Source organism: Felis catus, chromosome D3, assembly GCF_018350175.1.
Source record: "Felis catus isolate Fca126 chromosome D3, F.catus_Fca126_mat1.0, whole genome shotgun sequence".
Lineage (NCBI taxonomy): Eukaryota > Metazoa > Chordata > Mammalia > Carnivora > Felidae > Felis > Felis catus.
The window spans coordinates 25,862,921-25,883,620 of NC_058379.1; the positions used below are offsets into that span (position 1 = coordinate 25,862,921).

The 20,700-nt window shown below is 53.8% G+C and overlaps 2 protein-coding genes across 4 annotated transcripts in view; one reads left to right on the forward strand and one right to left on the reverse strand.

The window, feature by feature from the left end:
- TFIP11 (tuftelin interacting protein 11) lies at positions 1 to 16,129 on the forward strand. 3 transcript variants are annotated; one of them, XM_003994758.6, is made up of 13 exons: positions 1 to 131; positions 2,145 to 2,362; positions 4,399 to 4,552; positions 4,862 to 5,018; positions 6,704 to 6,831; positions 8,281 to 8,433; positions 10,471 to 11,001; positions 11,083 to 11,189; positions 11,792 to 11,960; positions 12,300 to 12,543; positions 13,013 to 13,155; positions 13,623 to 13,788; positions 15,088 to 16,129. In XM_003994758.6, the coding sequence occupies exons 2-13, from the start codon at positions 2,154 to 2,156 to the stop codon at positions 15,441 to 15,443; spliced, it is 2,517 nt and encodes an 838-aa protein (XP_003994807.2). In that variant the 5' UTR covers positions 1 to 131; positions 2,145 to 2,153; the 3' UTR covers positions 15,444 to 16,129. The 3 variants fall into 3 exon arrangements, with proteins under 3 accessions (XP_003994807.2, XP_019670412.2, XP_019670411.2); XM_019814853.3 differs by having other exon boundaries at positions 8,281 to 8,427; XM_019814852.3 differs by lacking the exon at positions 1 to 131 and adding an exon at positions 1,465 to 1,590.
- Positions 15,591 to 20,700, reverse strand: part of SRRD (SRR1 domain containing) — a 16,152-nt gene continuing 11,042 nt past the window's right edge. Inside the window, exons 3-7 of the mRNA XM_045042017.1 lie at positions 19,161 to 19,420; positions 18,974 to 19,072; positions 16,878 to 17,032; positions 16,389 to 16,434; positions 15,591 to 16,002 (exon numbers count right to left, since the gene is read on the reverse strand). Of these exons, the coding sequence (XP_044897952.1) occupies positions 15,781 to 16,002; positions 16,389 to 16,434; positions 16,878 to 17,032; positions 18,974 to 19,072; positions 19,161 to 19,420 (782 nt within the window). The 3' untranslated portion in view covers positions 15,591 to 15,780. The remainder of the gene's footprint in view (positions 16,003 to 16,388; positions 16,435 to 16,877; positions 17,033 to 18,973; positions 19,073 to 19,160; positions 19,421 to 20,700) is intronic.

The following is a 20,700-nucleotide window of genomic DNA, read 5'->3' on the forward strand; positions in this document are numbered from 1 at the left end:
GCGCGCCGTTTCCGCTGCGACACGTCATTTCCGGCGCGCCGTCCGAGGGCGCATCCGGATTCCGGTTGCTGTAGTGGCGCGCAGCTCGCCCAGAGACGGTATCTGGTTTTGGTCGGCGGGACCCGGGAGAGGTGCGTGGGGCCGGGGCGAGGGAAGGGACGGGGAGCGGGGGGGAGGGGGTCCCCGCCAGTGGGAGTGTGCGCGAGGGACCCACTGAGCAGGTTAGGGACCGAGCCCCGCCGGAAGCCTGGCTTCAAGCCCACCTGCTTTGGAGCCCTGCCAGCGTGGAACCTGGGGCAAGTTGTCCGACGTCCCTGCGTCTCATTTCTTATCGGAAGGGTGGGGACGCCAACAGTACGTGTCTCGTAGAGGTGACTTGATTGCTTACGTTAGATTATCGGCTGGAAGCGTCCGGCAAGTACTTGGTACCTGCCAAAGGCTCTGTAACTCGTAACAGTCCTTTGCTTCTTGCCCCGGGAAGCAGCGATATTACTGACTCCCGTGTGTCTGGGACTCCCTACCTCCCCTGACAACATTTCCCTTCTTTACACTGCTGGCTGAGGTTGGGACCAGCTGCACCCAAGCAGTGTGCCAGTGAGTAGAGTAAGCAGGGAGAACTTTGTGGGGTTTTTTTTTTATCTTTGAATGTTTATTTTTGAGAGAGAGAGCGGGGGAGGGGCAGAGAGAGATGGAGACGCAAAATCCCAAGCAAGCTCTAGGCTCCCAGCTGTCAGCACAGAGCCCGACCCGGGGCTCGAACCCATGAACGGTGAGATCATGATCTGAGCCAAAGTCGGAGGTTTAACCGACTGAGCCACCCAGGCACCCCAAGCAGGGAGAACTCTGTTACAGAAGCGACCAGAAGTAGTGAACTCCTTGTCCCTGAGGGCTGCTTGCAGCAAGCAACTGGTTGGTAAGAATCCCAGTTGCTGTCACAGATTGAATGTATACCATGCAGCGCACCACGCTTGGCACTTCGTGTGTATTTGATACTCACACACTCACTGAGTACCTGGCAGAGCTGGGATTTGAACTCAGGCTGTGATTTTAGCAGTTTGTTAGGTTCCTTCCCTAATCCCGTAATAGTTATGATGATGAAGCTAATCATGGAGCTACTGTAACAGCTATTGTTCCTTGAGCGTTTTTCATTCTGAGCTAAGTGTTTTTTAAGCACCGTCTTGTTTAATCTGCCTTACAAGGCATTGTAAAGCTTGGTGCAGTAGTAATTAATCCATTTAAGGAAGAGATGTGGGGCACCTGGGTGGCTCAGTTGACTAAGGGTCCTAAGGGGTAAGAGTCCTAAGGGTCCAGCTCTTGAGTTCAGCTCAGATATTGACCTCACGGCTTCGGAGTTTGAACACCGCTTCCGGAGTTGCGAGCCACCCCCGCCCCGAACAGGTTCTGCAGGGAGAGCTCAGAGCCTCCTTGGGATCCTCACTCTCTCCCTGTCTCTGTGTGCCCCTCCCTCCCCTCTCAGAATAAATAAATAAACTCCAAAGAAAATAATTTTATGAGAACGAGACAGCTGAATCTCATCATCCAGCTCTCAGGAGTTGAATTCTCTGTTGCAGTACACAGATGTCTGTTAAGGTAGTGTTTATAATTACTACTGCCTTCAGAAGAGGTTCATGTTTTGGGAGGAAATCTAAGTTTTAGGGTCTCACCAAGTAATATAGTTCAGAAAGCATGTTCTAAAAACAGTCACTCCTGGGACTGCCAAGGGTCCAGATACAACTTTCCTCAACAGCAGCAACAACAAAATAATCTGGGATCCTGGAAGATGTCCACCCAGGTTCTGAGGCAATGATAAATAGAGTTACATACATACGTAGGTATTTTTATGTGGTTTTTATATATGTGAGTATGTTTTATGACATTGACTAGGACAGAGAAATAGATGCTTAAGAATCACATGCATCGTTGGGACTGGTCTTTGAGGAGCCTTTTGTCCCGCCTGTTTAAATACGGATCATTTCCTAAAATATGTTTTTAATGTCTGCTTTATTGAATTGTAGCGACGATTTTAACAAGCTTTGTGTTTGGAGGACGTTCAAAGGGAGCAAGGAGCGGGGACTCAGGGAAGCCTGCTGCCGCTTCCAGAACTCACCACAAACTCCACGTGCCTTTCTTATCCCTTCCTTCAGTGACCGGCCATGTCGCTGTCCCACTTGTACCGGGACGGCGAAGGCCACATGGATGATGACGAGGACGAGCGGGAGAACTTTGAGATCACCGACTGGGATCTCCAGAATGAATTCAACCCCAACCGGCAGCGCCACTGGCAGACCAAGGAAGAGGCCACGTACGGAGTGTGGGCAGAGCGAGACTCGGATGAAGAGAGGCCCAGCTTTGGAGGCAAACGGTACTGGGCGCGTGGGGCTGCTTTCCGTTGCTTTAGGGAAGTGGGGGAAGATGGAGAGGGAGTTGGGGGGATAACCACTAAACAGACTTCTCTCTTGGCCTTCCTGAGTCTTGGAGCTGCAGCATCAGCCGGGGAGGCCCAGCTTCCTCTTTGGGCTGGAGGGCGGCTCTCTGCTGACTGAACCATCGGCAGGTGTTCAGTGAGTGATTATATGTAGCGGGTCTTGGGCCGCAGGTCCATTCCTTGCCTTCTGAGAGCTCAGACACCAGAGCATGGAGACAGGTGGTGACTGACGACTCACACAGTGCAAGTTTGTGACTGACTTCGGACCTGAGAGAGAGTACGTTTGAGAGGATGTTTGATCTGCTCTGGGAGGCGAGGGAAGAGGTCTCTAGAGAGGTGATCCTTGAGCATATATGACCACAGAGGGTGACGGCATGAGGATACAGAGGCCGTTGAGGGGAAGCACCAGGTGTCTACGAGGTATGGAAGCTTTTGCAGGTGGGAGCATAGCTTGAGAAGAGGCCCCCGGGTCTGAGACAGCGAGTGGCTGACGTGGGCACGCTTATGTTTGGAGGAGACCTTTTGGTGTGCAAAGTTGGCCCGGGGCCCCAGTGGAAGAGGGAGATGTGTGGGGCCGAGACTGGGTCCCTGCAGGCGTGGTGGCGTGGAGATGAGGACTCAGGCTGACAGTCTTCCGCCTCAGCGTGAAGTCACGTGGGCACTGGCCACGAGTCGCCTGACCGGCGTGTGTAGCCAGTATGGGTTTGTCTCTTTGGCCTCGACTGTGGCCTGTAGGCTCTGGCCCTTTGAGATTGTGCCTGTTTCACACGGTCTGGGGAGCCTGGGGGGAAAGAGTATGGAGATCGGTACAGCCCCTTCTCATCTGGCAAGAAATCTAAAAGTGGATGACAGATGGCTCAGAGGTCAAGGATTACATAACCATAAGATGATGGTAGCCAAATAGCCAACATCTGTTGGCGCTTTACTTGTTCTGTGCTTTTTACATGGTTGGTATCATTTACCTGTGAGAAGGGTACCGTTGTTACCATCCCATTTTCAACATTAAGAAACTGAGGCCATGATCACACAGCCAGGCTTTGGGAATCTGGGCCTCCCTCCTGAGTTTGGGCTCTTACCTGACTGCATCTTCTAGAAGAGAATCCTCTCAGTTCTGTTACTGCCACAGGGTTGTGCAGTGACTAGGCTGGTCATCTTCTAAAGGGAGCTGACGTTAATGACACTGTAAGTACTGTCCTTGTGACAGTCGTGGTCGGCATCGATACTCGCCATCTCACGGAGTTCGTTTCTTCGTTATTACTTTAGTTTTCACATACAAATGAATGTAATGAACGTGAACTTCTTCTCAGAGTTTGATATAATTGTTAATATACTTTCCATTCATAGAATTTCTTTTACTGTGTTTGATGATTTTTTATTAGAATTTTTGTTTGGTTTTTGTATTTGAAATAGCCTCCAAGACACATGGTTTTTAAAATAGCTTAATTTTTAAAAATGTAAAAGGAGGGGTGCCTGGGTGGCAGAGTTGGTTAAGCTTCCGACTCGCGACCTCGGCTCAGGTCACGATCTCACAGTTCATGAGTTCGGGCCCTGCATCAGGTTCTGTGCTGACTGAGCGGAGCCTGCTTGAGATTCTCTCTCTCACTCTCTCTCTCAAAAATAAACATTTTTAAAAAATGTAGAAGAAAGTTGTGTTATATCATATTTTGCATTTTTTCCTTTCACTTTTACAAAGACGTAACTGATACACATGCTGTATAAGATGACACTGCATTTTTAATCACCCTTACACTGACATCGATAACTGCAGCCGCAGAGTTGACTTGAACCCATCAGGTAATAATGTTATTGTGATTACAGGATCTGGGGCCCTTTGGGTATAAGTGAATGTATTGCTCTTTTAAAACGATCCCTGGAGGTCCACCCTAAGGGGTTCCCTGGCCAGCACAGTTTCTACAAGGGATGGCTACGGAAGGTTCTTGACAGCCCCCTGGGGGCCTTGTGTTTGCCCACAGGGCCCGAGACTACTCCGCGCCAGTCAACTTCATCAGCGCCGGCCTCAAGAAAGGGGCAGCAGAGGAGGCGGAGCTGGAAGATTCCGACGACGAGGAGAAGCCTGTTAAACAGGATGACTTTCCTAAGGATTTCGGACCCAAGAAGTTAAAGACGGTAGCATCTTTGCTTCAGGCTTGTGACCTTAGTAACGTCCTCGGAAGGTCATGCGGCCAGGCATCTGCGGGTGGGGGGCTTGTGTGGGTTTCTCCTCGTGGCGGCAGGTTTCTGCGAGGTGTGACGTGGGCAGCGCGGGCTCTTTGCTCTCCTGACACACGTCACAGATCTGGTTTTGGTTTGTGTGACACTTTTTATAATGCTCTGACTGCCAGGCCATTTCCCCATCGTCCGAGTAAGCTTTCTTAGATTTTTCTTTTTTTTTTCCCTGTCAACTAAGCTTTGGTTTTGTTATTTTTTCCTCCTCAGGGTGGCAATTTTAAACCCAGCCAGAAAGGCTTTGCAGGAGGAACCAAGTCTTTCATGGATTTTGGCAGCTGGGAAAGACACACCAAGGGAATTGGACAGAAGCTTCTGCAGAAGATGGGCTATGTCCCTGGAAGGGGGCTTGGGAAGAATGCACAAGGTAGGGTGCGGGCACCCTGTAGTCTTGAGGGACGGAGGCGAGGTTTGCTTTTTCTCCTCTCCGAGTCCGTGGAGTCTGCGGCCTGGCCTGCTGGCACCTGACGGCTGTGCTCCTCGGCTGTCTGCTTTCTCAGACCCAAACAGAAGCTTGTCTGAGCAGGAGGAAGAGGCTCAGTCAGGCTGCAGACGAGAGGCTTCTTTGTGGCCTGACCGGTGCTTCTTTAAGACTGAGCCTGTTGCCAGCATTTACAAATAAGATAATTTTACCTGACATTTTTGACTTTGGCAGGAATTAGTTTTAGCTGCCACAGACAGTGCTCATGGCCTCGGGGAAGCAGTCTCCGTCCCCTGTGGTCTTTGGTCCCGATACCCCTTACTTTATGTCAGCTTTCCTGGGCCCTGGAGGCATAGGAGTTTGTAGTCCAGGAATATCCATGAAACATTGTGTGTAGCTTTTTTTTTTTTTAAGATAAAGAGTTTAGAGCATTGGGTTGTAGGCCCAAACTTTTTTGCTATTTTAAAGTTTATTTATTTTGAGAGGACGTGAGTGAGGGAGGGGCGGAGAGAGAGGGAGAGAGAATCCCAAGCAGGCACCGCACTATCAGCGCAGAGCCTGATGCAGGGCTTGAACTCACGAACCATGAGATCATGACCTGAACCAAAATCAAGAGTCAGACACTTAACCGGCTGAGCCACCCAGGTGCTCTTTCGTGTAGCTTTTTTATGCGCCCTTGTGTGGCTGTAAACTTGGCTGAGCAATCCCACGTGGGGCCCTCTGTCTGCGCTCAGCAGCCCTGCCTCCTGTCCCCAGGCCCTAGCCCCGTCCAGACAGCTCCTCTCACATGTCCCTGTCTCCTTGACATCAAAGCCGCACAAGCCAAGCACTTGGGTTCTTCCTGCAGGAACCTGCTTTCTCTCTCCTTGTCCTGTTTCCCGTGAATAGGCAGCAACTGGACGGAAACAGTAATAGTCTCTAAGAGTCCAGGCTCCACTCCTGCGTAGTTGTTCAGGTTTCACCCAGCGTTAGCTGGAGGAAAAGTCGTGAATCTCACGGAGCTGGCAGTGGTGACCCAGAAGGAGAACAAGGTCTGACTTGAGATTTCAGCAGTACTAGCTGAAGGGGAGGCTGGGCAGTTTTCACTGAAGTGCGGTAGTCCCGTCTGTTGACTCTTAGAGGAAAATAGTTATTTCCAAGGCTTACGCGTGCTATAAAGCAAGCAAAGTCCAGGAGACAGGAGCTACCCAGGAAAACGGACGGGGTCTCCTACTGAACTGCTGCTTCACCTCGCCTCATTCAGTCAGTATATTCTGCGAATAATTCACTCTCCTTACCGGAACCTTCTTCCAAGGAAAGTGTAGAATTTAGTACTGCAGAGTTCCCAGTTACATGTGAATAGTTCTTTTTTCTCCCAGTATCTCAAAAAGACAAATCCAAAGCGGATACGAAAATCTGTATTTAGGACATCGATACGCTGATGTCTGCATCCTCTTGTACCATAAATGCTTAGAAATTTCACATCACAGGGGACTCGGACAGGGTTCCAGGGGCAGAGAAGAGCCCTCCCTCCTGGGCTGTGTTATTCTGTGTCAGGACTGAGGAAGGGTGGTTTCACTGAGTGCCTTGTTCGAATACAGGAATCGCTGTGACCATCTGAAATCTTTTTATCTTTTGCTGAAATCTGTCAGGTATCATTAATCCAATCGAAGCCAGACAGAGAAAGGGCAAAGGTGCCGTGGGCGCTTACGGCTCTGAGCGTACCACTCAGTCCCTGCAAGACTTCCCCGTGGTTGACTCAGAAGAAGAAGCGGAAGAGGTAACCAGAAGTCAGGGGTCACGGGCGGGGGGGTGTCTGTGCCCTTTCCCACTGTCGCTCGCTCACTCGCTCGCTCATTCAGTCGGCCTTCAGATGTCTGTTGCACATGTGACGTGTCACGCTGTGCTGGAGGCCGGAGGTTCCTCCACGAGGAACGGCTTAGAGCCTGGTGCCCAGACACAGTCAGCAAGCAGCTGTGGTGTGGTTGCTGAGAGCGGTAGGTGCTGAGAAGGGTCAGAGTAGGAGGTGAGGTGGGGAGTGGGGGGCTGTGGAGGGGTGACATACTTAGGTAGGGCGGTCAGGGAAGGCCTGTCAGGGAGGAGAGGCCTCTCCCAGCAGGAGAAGGCAGCGAGTGTGGGGCCAGTCGTGAGGCCAGAGGCCACCGAGCGCGCGTCTCCGAGCCTGGTGGCTGAGAGGCCATGGGGGGGGCTGTGGTGGGAAGGCAGCACACGGAGCAGGGAGGGGACGAGGCATATCGACCGGGCGGGTCACGGCACCGGCCCCGAAGGCCACTTGTAGGTGCCGGGCTTTCGTCTCCAGTGTCGCGGGGAGCCAGCGCTGGGGGTCGCTCTGCTCTGGCCCCCGAGGGGCCGGCTGTCTCGACACCGTTTTTCCCCTTTGCGTTTATGAGGGACAGCGGGATGCTGCAGAGCCTTGTATTGTCACTGCCCTTGTCGCCGACCCTCTCCTTTTGCTGAGGCGGGAGACGTTGGATAGGGTGGGATGGCAGGTAGCAGGTGTGCAGCAGAAGTGAGTAGGCGAGCCAGGCGTGAGGTGGACGGGCCAGGGCCTCGCTGTCTAAAGAGGTAGTTTCTATTCAGGTCCGGGCGGTTGTTGCCATCGACCTGGCCCAGTAGTGCCTGATCTTTGGTTTTCCTGGAGTAGAGGTCCAGACATTTTTGGGAAAAAACGAGTACAAGTTTTAAACCAGTGTAAGAAACAAAGAAGGACATGCACAAAACCCACTTCGGTGGGCTGGACTCTACTCCCCCCGACCGCGCTTCCTTCTCTATTACTGTAGGCCTTCCTGTGGAAGAGGCTTGCAAACCTTGCTTACAGAAGGTGTCTTGGCCTTAAGACTTAGGGACCTGCCGATTTGCCCTCATGTTAGATTAGAACCAAGGTTTTGGGTCCTTAAATTCCGTATGTTGTTGTTTAAGTTTCACGTGAGGTGAATTTAAAAGTAGCGTAGTGCCTGCCCGCAGTGGGGGTGGCCATTGCCTGGGTGTCTGGAGTACCTGCTTTCTGAACCTTCTTGTTTCTACGAGGGGCTGAGCGTCAGGGGCGTGTCAGGAGATGGTTGTAGCGTCCCTCAGGCACGCCGCTTGGCGCAGAACCTTGCGTACGTCTGAGACTGTGCCTAGTGAGTGTCTGCAAACGGTCTCAGTCACCCTGCCTGCTGTGAAAAGCGGCCTGCCTTGTGTCACTGGCCGCCTCCCCCTGCTTCAGGAGTTTCAGAAGGAGCTGAGCCAGTGGAGGAAAGACCCCAGCGGAAGCAAGAAGAAGCCCAAATACTCTTACAAGACAGTGGAGGAGCTGAAAGCCAAGGGCAGGATCAGCAAGAAGCTCGCTGCCCCCCAGAAGGAGCTTTCTCAGGTCAAGGTACGGGGCGGGGAGGGGGGTGCTGGGAAACACTGCCACACCCGCGTCAAGTCAATCACCCAACGTTCTCTCGGATCCCGTGGGGTCTTCTGGGCTTGCTTTGTTCTGTTCATTATCGCTTGGCGGTAGCGTGTGCCCCGCACTGGGCGCTCTTCGTTATGCGGCAGTGGTGCAAAACCACTTCTCTCTGAAGCGCCCGGTCCGTGAACTTAAAAACATTTCCGTAATTTGGCTATTGTTGAGAGTGCTGCTATAAACATTGGGGTACAAGTGCCCCTATGCATCAGCACTCCTATATCCCTTGGGTAAATTCCTAGCAGTGGTTTATATATACAACGGAGTACTACATGGCAATGAGAAAGAACGAAATATGGCCCTTTGTAGCAACGTGGATGGAACTGGAGAGCGTGATGCTAAGTGAAATAAGCCATACAGAGAAAGACAGATACCATGTTTTCACTCTTATGTGGATCCTGAGAAACTTGACAGAAACCCATGGGGGAGGGAAAGGAAAAAAAAAAAAAAAAGAGGTTAGAGTGGGAGAGAGCCAAAGCATAAGAGACTGTTAAAAACTGAGAACAAACTGAGGGTTGATGGGGGGTGGGAGGGAGGGGAGGGTGGGTGATAGGTATTGAGGAGGGCACCTTTTGGGATGAGCACTGGGTGTTGTATGGAAACCAATTTGACAATAAATTTCATATATGGAAAAAAAAAAAAAACATTTCCGTTATGGAAAACCTGGCATGAACGTCACGTTTAGTGAGTGTGTGATTCCAGACAATGAAGCACTAGGCCACTTGGTCCTACCTCTGTCCTAGACCTTCAGCTTTTTCCTGGCTCGGTTCGGGCTGGCTGGTTTGTGTCAAGTCTTGTCTTTGTTTCGGACGTTTTGTAAGGATAGATCCTTAGAAGTACAGTCGCCAGGTTAAACATAGGAAGCTTTCTAAGGCCCCCGACTACTGGAAAGGGTGCATGAGCCCGCTCTGACTGGGAGCGCAGGACAGAGTCCTCAGAGCACACCAGCACTGGAGTATTTTCAGTTGTAAAAATGGATGGAATTTTCAGCCACTGTTCCGTGCATCCAGTCCTGGGTTTCCTGTTACTCCCCTGAGTAGCCAGAGAACGAGGGTGGCGACAGTTGTCTGGTGCAGTTTGGCGTAGGACAGATTGTGTGTGTCACCGCGTGGGGTTCTCAAATGTCAGGGCGTCGTGCGCCAGCTGTGGGCGGGGAGGACTGGTAAGAAATGCCAATGTGTGGGTTCTCGTCGGAGATTTGGAGTCGGTGGATCGAGGCAGGGCATGAGAACTCTGTTCATTTTTCTCCAGCTGATTCTAATGCACATGGTTCTTGGGTCGTACTGTTACTTCAAGTGCTGATGGGTCACTGTGTTTCAGTACGGTTTATATTCCAGTATAGACCAGTTTCCCCTGTTTTCTCAAAATGCTCACCTAGGTTGCCTTGGTCCGGTAACTTTTTTTGACGTTTTGTTTTCAAATCAAAATACAACTTTTGTATTATTACGGACCAGTGTGTGGTACCTTCTAGACAATTAGAAAATACAGAGGCAAAACTATTCTTTTCCTTCCTTCCTATAGGCGCTAGTTTTAACATCTTGATGCACGTCCTTCTAGATCTGTCTGCCTAAATATGCATTTTTCTTACAGCAAGTGTGATATTTTGGTCATACGTGTTTTATTACCCGCTTTGATCAGTACAGCCTCTACTACGCGTGGCAATAGATTTTCACCTCAGCTGAGTCGTCTGCACTCCAGTTTCACGGCTTTTCCTAGATGGAAAAGCCTTGTCCGTCTTGTCCAGAGGGACCGAGTCTGGAACTGCTGGTTGTGCGCGGTGCTTCCGTCCCTGACCCTCCTGTCTGTGTGGCAGGGGCTCCGCTGTGGGAAACACGGCAGTGCCGTAGTGTGTGGTTCGTGAGCACCTGCCCTGGCGCCCTGCCCTCGCCCGGCCTGGCGCGCACTGTCCCAGGGCAGCGATGGTGAGCCTTGACCCGGGTCCCCCCTGCCGCATTCCCCCAGGTCATCGACATGACTGGCCGGGAGCAGAAGGTCTACTACAGCTACAGCCAGATCAGCCACAAGCACAGCGTCCCCGACGACGGGCTGCCGCCGCAGTCCCAGCTGCCGCCGCCGCCGCCCGGCAAAGAGGCCAAGGCGCCGGGCTTCGCGCTGCCCGAGCTGGAGCACAACCTGCAGCTGCTCATCGACCTTACGGAGCAGGAGATCATCCAGAGTGACCGGCAGCTGCAGTACGAGCGCGACATGGTGGTCAACCTGTCGCATGAGCTGGAGAAGATGTCGGAGGTCCTGGAGCACGAGGAGCGGGTCATCGCCAACCTCAGCAAGGTCCTGGAGATGGTGGAGGAGTGCGAGCGGCGCATGCAGCCCGCCTGCAGTGACCCCCTCACCCTGGACGAGTGCGCCCGCGTCTTCGAGACCCTGCAGGACAAGTACTACGAGGAGTACCGGATGTCCGACCGCGTGGACCTGGCTGTGGCCATCGTCTACCCGCTCGTGAAGGAGTACTTTAAGGAGTGGGACCCGCTCAAGGTGAGTGGCTGGCAGGATGGGCCCGGCCTAGAAGGGCCGCACGGGGCAGGGAGCTCGGCTGACGGCTGCGTCTCTCCCCAGGACTGCGCGTACGGCACGGAGGTCATCTCCAGGTGGAAGAGCCTCCTTGAGAACGACCAGCTCTTATCTCACGGTGGGCAGGACCTCTCGGCGGACGCCTTTCACAGGTACTGGGCACAGGCGGGGGGACGATCCCACTGGGGAAGGCGGGCACTGGCCTCTACCGCCTCCTCCGCGCGTGCCGGCCCCGTTCCAGGAGTCCGCTCGCTCACACCATGCTTGTCACCTGTCAGGGCCGTGCTGTGCCAGGTGGTGGCCAGCCTCAGTGTACGGGGAATGGGAGAGGTAGGTGGGGGTGAGGAAGCAGACAAATAAAGCCGGGACACATGCCTCCTTGGGGGCCGGGAGTAGTTGGAGGTGGAGGTTTCTGAGAGGAGGGACGTTGAAGCTGTGACCTGAGAGGTGAGGCGTCAGAGCTCCAGGTGGGAAGGCCTGCAGTCCCTGGAGAGGGGACCCTTGTGTCCCCACAGCATTGCTGCCGAGCAGGTGAGCTCTGCTGGGGAGACAGGCCTGGGGGGTGAGCGGGTGGCTGGCAGGGCAAGGGGGAGGCAAGCGCAGGTCCGGGCAGTCTGGGGGCTGGCCTGGTGGTTTGCTGTGCCTGGACGTCCGTGCCCCTTTCTTTCTTATTCTGGAGGGCTGCTGGCGGTGGACTTTGTCTGCTTTGAAACCCCATCGGTGCCGCCATCCTGCCCTCGCCTTTCCCCCGCAGGCTGATATGGGAAGTCTGGATGCCATTTGTTCGAAATATCGTCACTCAATGGCAGCCGAGGAACTGTGACCCGATGGTGGACTTCTTGGACAGCTGGGTGCACATTATTCCCGTGTGGATCTTGGATAACATACTGGACCAGCTCATCTTCCCCAAGCTGCAGAAGGAGGTAGGGCCCAGAGCTGTGGGGGGCAGCCGTTGGCAGGGACCAGGGGCACCTCTCCAATCCCTCAGTGCTGTCGGAGGGCCTGGGATTGACAGAATCTGCTGACACAGCTGCTGTCCTGTGGGCAACTCGGGCCCTTTTGTCGGCACTTCTCCCCCAGGGTCCCCTAGCAGGGAATTCATCTCTTTGGTTTCTCTAATTAGAATTTGTGCCATTTGTGAGACCTCTCGCAGTTGTGTGGGTGTTAGTTTGGTCATGCAGAGGGGCCTGTGGGCCTTGGCCAGGGGAGCACTCGGCCTCCGTGCCACTGACCGCACAGCGCATCGTGAACTGCTCCCGCAGGTGGAAAACTGGAACCCGCTGACAGACACTGTGCCCATCCACTCGTGGGTCCACCCGTGGCTGCCCCTCATGCAGGCGCGCCTGGAGCCGCTCTACTCCCCCATCCGCAGCAAGCTGTCCAGCGCCCTGCAGAAGTGGCACCCCAGCGACTCCTCGGCCAAGCTCATCCTCCAGCCCTGGAAAGACGTCTTCACCCCCGGCTCCTGGGAGGCATTCATGGTCAAGAACATAGTGCCCAAGCTGGGTGAGCACACGGGGAAGGTGCGTTAGGTCCAGCGGCCGCGGCACCGTGTCTGTGGCCAGCGGTGACGTGATCCGTGCCCTGTAAGACCCACTCTTGGAGCTCCGTAGAAAGCCCGGCACATGGTGCTGCTCACCACGAGTGCCGCTTCGTGCACAGAGCTGGGATATAAACGTGCCCAGGGTTCTTCTGGCATCAGGGACATCAGAGTCCCCGTGCCTCCTGGTTCCTAACTGGTCTCGTTTGGGCTTCTGGTGACATGAGAAACGTTGGCGTTCTGCCTTTTTTTTGTGGTGTTTGATTTTAAATATACAGTATTTCTGGGTTATAGAGGAAAATGGTTTTTAAGAGTTGCCCTATCAAGAGCTTGGGATTGATGTATAGAAATGGATTAACGACCAGCGTTGTCCGCTGGAGAGTTTGCCCTTTGTGCTTCTGTGGCTTTGCCTTAAAGACCGGGCTTCTTTTGCAGGGATGTGTCTTGGGGAATTAGTCATTAACCCTCACCAGCAGCACATGGATGCTTTTTACTGGGTCATCGACTGGGAAGGAATGATCTCTGTCTCCAGCCTGGTGGGGCTTCTCGAAAAGCACTTCTTCCCCAAGTGGCTTCAGGTACACCCTGCTTTGCTGTGTCTTCTGAGGGATGGGCTGGAGGCAGAGAGGCTTCACTCAGTTTTCTGCCGAGGTCTGACTAGGAGCTTGATCCCTGGACAACTGTCAGATAACAGAGCTGTGATATGTAACATAAATAAGCAGTAATAGTGACCACCGTTTATTGGACGCTTGCCATGTGCCAGATGCAAAGCACTTGATGTGCGTCACCTCCACTCCTCACACAGAAACTCGGGGGTAGGGACTGGCGTCTTGTTTAGACGGGCGGATGCAGTTCAGGGAGTTTACGTTCAAAGCACTTAGCTGCCAAGCTGACTCCAAATTCCACGCTCTAAATGCCAGACTGTTCAGCCCCTAGAAACCCCTACAAGTGTCACCGGCTTGCAGGACCACAATCAGAACAAAAGTAAAAGGTCCCTTTGAAGTTCTGCCTTATGGATGCGTGGTTCCTGTCGTCTTTTTGGCAGGTGCTGTGCTCTTGGCTTAGTAACAGCCCAAATTATGAGGAGATCACCAAGTGGTACCTGGGTTGGAAGTCCATGTTCTCAGATCAAGTGCTGGCACACCCATCCGTCAAGGACAAATTCAACGAAGCGCTCGATATCATGAACAGGGCGGTGTCCTCCAACGTCGGTGAGTGGGGAGTCCGCTTGGGACATCCTGGCCCTGAGCGCCAGGCTTCTGATCACGTAAATGACACGGAATCAAGTCCCTGTGGGCGGCCCGCTCCGACGCGGACACTTGCCCAGCAGACCCGGTTACACAGTTAGCCAGCACACGCTGCCCAGCTCTCCCAGCACTGGGAGGGGCATCTGCCCCTGACCCGAGTCTGACTGTGGCTGGATTCACTGTAGGGGGCCTACCTCTGGGGCCACCTTCGTGATCACTGCCGTGTGGCTTTTCATGTTCGCCGGCATGCCTCTGTGAACAGCTGTGTGTGCTGTTCAGGCGTGATGGCCCCCCGACCAGGAGCTGGAGCACAGCCTGACACCTAGCAGTTGCTAAGCCCACCTGGCCCATTTTGTTTCCTTGTGAAACAGTCCTAATGCGCACTTCCAGGGATCGAGTGAGCTACAGTGTGCGTGTCGCACTTTGCGGGCGGGGTCTCTGCTGTCTCCGCAGCAGGCAGGTGCTTGTCCACTTAATATCCGTCCCCAGCTCCCGACCAAGTCAGTCTGTCCTGTGTCAGCGTGCTCGAGTCTCCATGTGAAGGCCACCGGAGTACCCAGGCCAGCGCTGCCTCCCAGATAAGCTCCTCAGGGCCGAGAGCTTGTTCAAGGTTACCCAGCCAGAGTGACAGCTAGGGTTGTAGTTTCTATTTCCTGAGCCTTTAATCCTTTGACTGAGTCTGTTCTACGAAAATTGAGTTCATAGGTTATACGTTCTGTTTAATGAGGTGGGTGTACTTCTGTGCTCTCTACTTACCCAGGTCCTTCAGGGGGCCGTTCCCTTTTCCACCCTCTCTAGAAACTCTTCCTCAGCCACCCCGGGCCCAGGCCACCTCCCAGAGCTGTTCCCATCCACACCCCTTGGCACCGGGCATTTGTGGCCCCGTGCTGTCCTTCAGCAGCTGTTTCGGCTCCCCAGTTGCATTCTGAATCCTTCCGGGGCCGGGCCTGTATGGAGATGTTAAAATACAACTAGGCTAGGCCGTGTGCTTTCAAGGTTTCCGGCCCTGGGAGGATGAATCTCTTGTGGTATTTTATGTTCAGCATCTCTCTGGTTATTACACATCATTCCAGTTTTTTTGTGGCGGCGGACAGCTGCCTGAGCTTCCCGGAAGGTGCTTAGTGTCCATCTCAGTTCTCTGTGCCCCCACCGCCCCACCGCCCTTCACGGAGTCACAGGCAGGTTTTGCCAAAGCAGTCTCCGTTTCCCTGTGGTCACAACACCTGTCCTCACTGCCCCCCCCTCCCCTCCCCTGTCTCCCAGGTGCCTACATGCAGCCCGGGGCACGGGAGAACATTGCCTACCTCACCCACACGGAGCGGAGGAAGGACTTCCAGTACGAGGCCATGCAGGAGCGACGGGAGGCTGAGAACATGGCCCAGAGGGGCATCGGCGTGGCCGCCAGCTCCGTGCCCATGAACTTCAAGGACCTCATTGAGACCAAGGCCGAGGAGCACAACATCGTCTTCATGCCGGTCATCGGGAAGCGACACGAAGGGAAGCAGCTCTATACGTTTGGCCGCATCGTCATCTACATCGACCGCGGGGTGGTGTTCGTCCAGGGCGAGAAGACCTGGGTGCCCACCTCCCTGCAGAGCCTGATTGACATGGCCAAGTAGAGGGCAGCAGGCTGGACACGTGCACTGGAGACGGACGTGGTTATGAATAAACAGTGTTTGAAACTGGCCTTGAAAGAGTACTTACTCTCCATCCGGGAGTATTCCCTATCGGGTCAGGTTGCCAGCAAAGGACATAAGACACAACGCTCAGGAGGTGGTGCATCTTTATGCCGAGCCCTTCCACAGCACGTCCTCGTCTAAGGGGGAGAACCGAATGGAATATTCCCAGTGCTCTGCAATCTGGCCCACTGCAAAGAAGGGGGCTGTCGGCACTCCCTCCGTGGAGCCTCCCCCGTCCTCTCCGGGGGCAGCTGCTTCTGCCTCGGCTGGCACCGTGTCATGGCGACTTCAGGTCAGCAGCCGAAGGACCTCTTGTCTTGTTCCTGATGATTTCAAGGTCCTCACAGTCCCCATAGTCTGGTTCTTCCCGAAATGCCCACGTGTCCATGGGGAGCTGTTCTAACTTCTGTACAGGGAACCAGTGGACAGAGGTGTCGTTGAATACGTCCGCGTACTGTGGCGTCTCCGGCAGCCCAAGCTCCTCCAGTCCCTGCAAAACCTGAGCAGGAACATTCAGATGTAAAATGTACAAACCGGACGGTCACAGTAAACCCCACGCTCCTGTGTGTGATCTGTTAGTCACCCCATGTTACCTTAAAAAAAATAAAAGGACTAGGATATTTTAACTCAAGTGCTTTTGGTGATGAACTGGAAGGTCCAAGGGCAGTGAGTATGTAGGGCTCGATACTGAGAATGGAGGGCAGGTCATCGCTTTCTGCGACACAGAGCAACGGAGAAAACTCAGCGGGCGCAGTACCTTCACCATGCCCTCCGTGAGACCCTCGTCAGCGTCCTCCCACGCATGTCCAGGCAGAGTTCTTCACAGGAAGGGAGAAGCGGTCTGGTCCCACACCCTTTCCCATCCCTGCCCCTTTGTTTAGATACCTTTGCGACGTAGGGATAATTTTTCTGCAGAATCCTTGCCAGCAACCTAGAAATTAAAGAAAACAACGTCACGACTAGGAGGAATGAGAGCGTATTACAGAAAAGCAAGGCGGCTTAAAGGCAACAAACGTTTTAAAAAGGAGGGGGACTGTGGAACAGGTGCAGTAATCAGAGAAAGCGTGAGCCCCCCCCCCCCCCCCCCCATTTCATCAAGGGAGACGTGGCGGTGGACACCCGGGTGTGTGTAGGTGTGAGCAGCTGTGGGAGAGGTCGGTTTCCCCCACTTTCGGAAACTTGTCCGTCATAAGGGAAGGGAGAAAATCTTGGCAAAAGACTCCTTAACTCGTGCCACAGCCCGACTCGGGGTTCACGCCCCCCTCTGAGCCCGTCCGGGTTCCTACGGGAAAGTGTCTCTGGGCACGAGAGTCATGGCAATGTCTCCCGCTTGCGGGTCCGTCAGGAACGGGCACGTCCCCGTTCCCCGCTCACCTTTCCTCAAGGCCCCTGAAGCTGTTCCCGATGACGACCATCTTGGAAAGGGCGTCTACCGACCAGTTGCTCCACAGGAGGTTGTTGTACAGGGCCGTCCCGCAGTGGGGCATGTAAAAGACGGTGGGCTCGCCCCACACGCTGCGTCTTCCCTCCTGGGGGCGCCACACACACAGTGTAAACCCCTCCGCTCTGAGCACGAGGGGAGAGGGAGGGGAGGACCGAGCTGAGCGTTCTCACCACAAAGTAAATAAAAGCGTACGAGTGTGAGTGGACACGCGTGTTAACGAACCTCGCTGGAGTCGCTTCACAACGGACATGTGTATCCGATCACCCCGGACGCCTTCAACCCGTATTCCAGGTTGTGTCAGCCTCGCCGGAAAGAACAGTGAGCTGCGGGGAAGGCAGGTGAACAGATGCCCCCCTCTCTGGAACGCTTCTGTCCTAACGTAGCACGACTGAAACTTATACAGCGACATGGGGCTACAAGTCTGGAAATCGCGATGTCCAGAAAGAACCTGTGTCGACTGAATAAATGTGTGTCCTGTGATCGCAGCTCTGGGTCCGCAGAGGGGCCTTTGGGTCCGTGACAGCAAGGGCAGGATGGAGGGCAACGGTTACTGTGCCCGTGGACTGTGCTTGGTGGACTCCAGGCCTCCTGTGTCCCTTTCTGCAGACCCCTATCACAGTCGGTCCTTTCCAGCTGTCCCCTGGGGGATACAACTGTCCCCTCTTTGAGAACCGTGCCTCCATAGCCAGACCCGCGGCAGGGACACAGGCCCTCCCCCTGCTGCCTGGGCCTGCCTCCCCTGGGCCTTTGCGCTCCGTCCTCTTCTCCCTTGTGTTCACGAACAGGCAGTGGCTCCCCAACAGCCGCTCTGCACAGGCGGCCTGTGCCCCTGCCTCGGTCCCTCCAGCAGACACCTGGTGGACCTCCGGTCCCGGCTCGGCTCTGACCCAGGACTCCCTCCAGCCGGCGCGGGGTGCCTTCCCCTCTCAGCTCCAGCACGTGGTGGCTCCCCCTCACTGTTCTGCTCGCCGTTTACTGGTTACAGGCCACACGCCTTGATGGGACCACGGGCTCCCTGAAGACCGGGCCTGCATTTATCTTGGCCTCCCCCCAGATCTCGCCCAGCATGGGGCAGGCACTCAGAAAAGATGGGGTGAAGGGAGCAGCAGCGTTTCAGGGCCTCGCCAACACCGGCAAAGGATTCTCTTCTCTCAGCCAGGCCTAGCTTTTGAGTTTCGTAAAAAGCAAGGAGACGGCTGTTTTGGAACACAGGAATCAGAGGGTTATTCTGTCTGCAATCCCCCAAACAAGGCAAAACTACTTGCAGAAGTCTGTGCCTGTACGCTGGCTTCTGCCCTCTGCCTAGGAAAGGACTGTCTTTCTTCCAGGGCTCAGAAATTTCACATGCCAACTATTTAGGGCATGCAGGGCACAGCATCTACCCGCCACCCAGCCAGACACTACGGGTGTGATGGCTACAGGTTCAGAGAGAGCTATTCTGTCCCCTTCCATACCCTCCCCTAGGATAGTAAATTCCAACCAGGAGGCCCTCATTGGAGGCACCGAGACTGCAGCCCTTCATTTTTTCATCCCACAGTAAATACCAATTTAGTAAATTACCATAGTCCCTGGACACACAATTCTCACAAGAATTTTGCAAACGGGCGCCTGGGTGGCTCAGTCAGTTAAGCCTCGACTCTTGCTTTCGGCTCAGGTACGATCCCACAATTCGTGGGTTCGAGCCCTGCACTGGGCTCCATGCTGCTGGTGCAGAACCTGCTTGGTTCTTGTTCGTTCTGTCTCTCTCTCCGCCCCTCCCCTTCTTACACTCCCTCAAAAGAAATAAAAGGAATTTTGCAAATATAACAGGTTTCAGTTCACGCCACTTGTACGATTTATTTTTCTGTGATGGGTACCACATAGGCCACAATGTGGGTACTGACGGGTCCCACGTTCCAGGCACTGGGAAGGCAAGTGTGTGGTGGGAAGGGATGACTGCTGTCTTGGAGCGAGGGTGTCCACATGGCACAGCCCAGGGTCCCGTCAGTTACACAGCGCCCCCCTCCCCTTCCCCTCCCCCACTCACCTCGTTCTCACTGAGGACAATCACACCGAGGCTATTCAGAACTGCAATTTCTAGTTGGCTAAACACAGGGTCGTACACCCAGCAGTGCCTTCTGGGAATCTGCGGGAGGGAAGAATAAGTCCCGTCAACCCGAAGATCCGTGTGCAAGACCAGCGGAGGGGCGATAAAGAAGAATCCAAAACTTTACCTGGCACTTTTCCAGGAAGAGAAGCAAAAACGTTAGCTGGTTTCTAGCCATGACGCAGGTGGCAAAGTTCCCAAGGCCGTAGCATACACACTTCAGACGGCAGGTTCCCGGCACCAGGGTCTCTCCTGGGAGGCAGCCGGGGGCCGCATCCGACTCATCTGGCGAGGAGTCGAGATGCAGGTTTCCAAAGACTTCCGAGAGAGTCCCCACTGGGGCCTTCAGTTGTGCCAGATGTTTCGTCAGACAGCCGTTGATGGTTTCTGAAAGAGCAGGCCCGGAACACAGTCAGAGGGCATGCTCTGGCCCTGTGAACCCAACCATCCACGCGAGGCCACAGCCCCAGGGAGAAAAAGGAGGTCAGCAAAGGCTTCAGCTCCTCAGAAAGAAGGCTGCAGGCCCCACTCCCAAACATGCCTGGGGCATGCGGCCACGCCCGCCCACACAGACAGGCTGTCCTGGTCCCTGCATGCCCACGGCCTGCAACCCCACAGATGTCTCCAGCAAAAAATAGGTTTCATTTATGGGCACAGTTTCCACCTAAAGCTCTAATGGGAGCTCATTCTAATTTGGTGGGAGGTGCCTGGTAAGTGCGGGTTAAGCTCTGAAGTACCTACTTTTTTGATGACAAAGAACCGAGGAGCAGAGCTCTCAACATCGTGTAAAAAGTTCAAAGAATAAAAAAGGTAGACTGGGGCTTTTGAGTCTAACAAAAAATAATCTGTTTACATCTTCTCCTATAGCAGCGGGTTCTCTGGTCTCTCCTTTCATTTCACTGGCACTGAACTTACTTGAACAAACCTGCACCCGAAAAACAAAAGGCCCTATGTTTCCACAGCAAGACAGCAGTTTTCACTTCTTAGTGAAGAGATCTGTGAATGAGACCCCCGGCTGGGAAAGGGCACGTGAGGAACTGATTGGTAAAAGCAGTTCTGGGAAAACCTGACAACAGATATCAACTCAGTCACGGCCTTTTCACTGCATAATTCCTCTTCCAGGAATACATCCGAAGAGAATCACCCTACATTTGGTAAAAGCTTTATGCGTAAAGGTGCTCCCTGCACCGTTATGTAGAATGACTGAAAAATGAAGGAAAAAAATAATTAAATGTCCCCCCATACAGACTGTGACTGCTGGTATGTTTGCCGCACATGTTAATATTCAGATGGCCACAGATTCTGTCGAGGAGGAGGTTACAACCGTGTGGGGAAAAACAAGCCTCCACTGCAAAGTCGGGGAAAAGAGCTCGCTAAGTATACATTTCAACAATGACAGTGACAGCTGGACGTATGGTCTCCCATGCATAGGCAAACACTGTTCCAAGCACTTAACTGAATAGCCTCATTTAATCCTCAAAATTACACCACAGGGTGTGTACTTTGTTACCTCTCTTTCAAAGAAAAACTGAGGCTCAGAGTTAAGTGCCAAGGCACACGGTTATAAGTGGGAAGTCAGAATGAGAACCCAGCATGGACACCGCTCTGTGAAGAAAATATCATCCAATGAGGACTGTGTTCCTTCCTTTGCCCACATTCAGGCTCTC

Bases quoted from the DNA above. Each gene is read 5' to 3' on its own strand.
- TFIP11 (XM_003994758.6), top strand. From the start codon at position 2,154: ATGTCGCTGTCCCACTTGTACCGGGACGGCGAAGGCCACATGGATGAT. The intron at 12,544-13,012 runs GTGAGCACACGG...CTTCTTTTGCAG, and splicing joins GAACATAGTGCCCAAGCTGG to GGATGTGTCTTGGGGAATTA. The intron at 13,789-15,087 runs GTGAGTGGGGAG...CCTGTCTCCCAG, and splicing joins GGCGGTGTCCTCCAACGTCG to GTGCCTACATGCAGCCCGGG.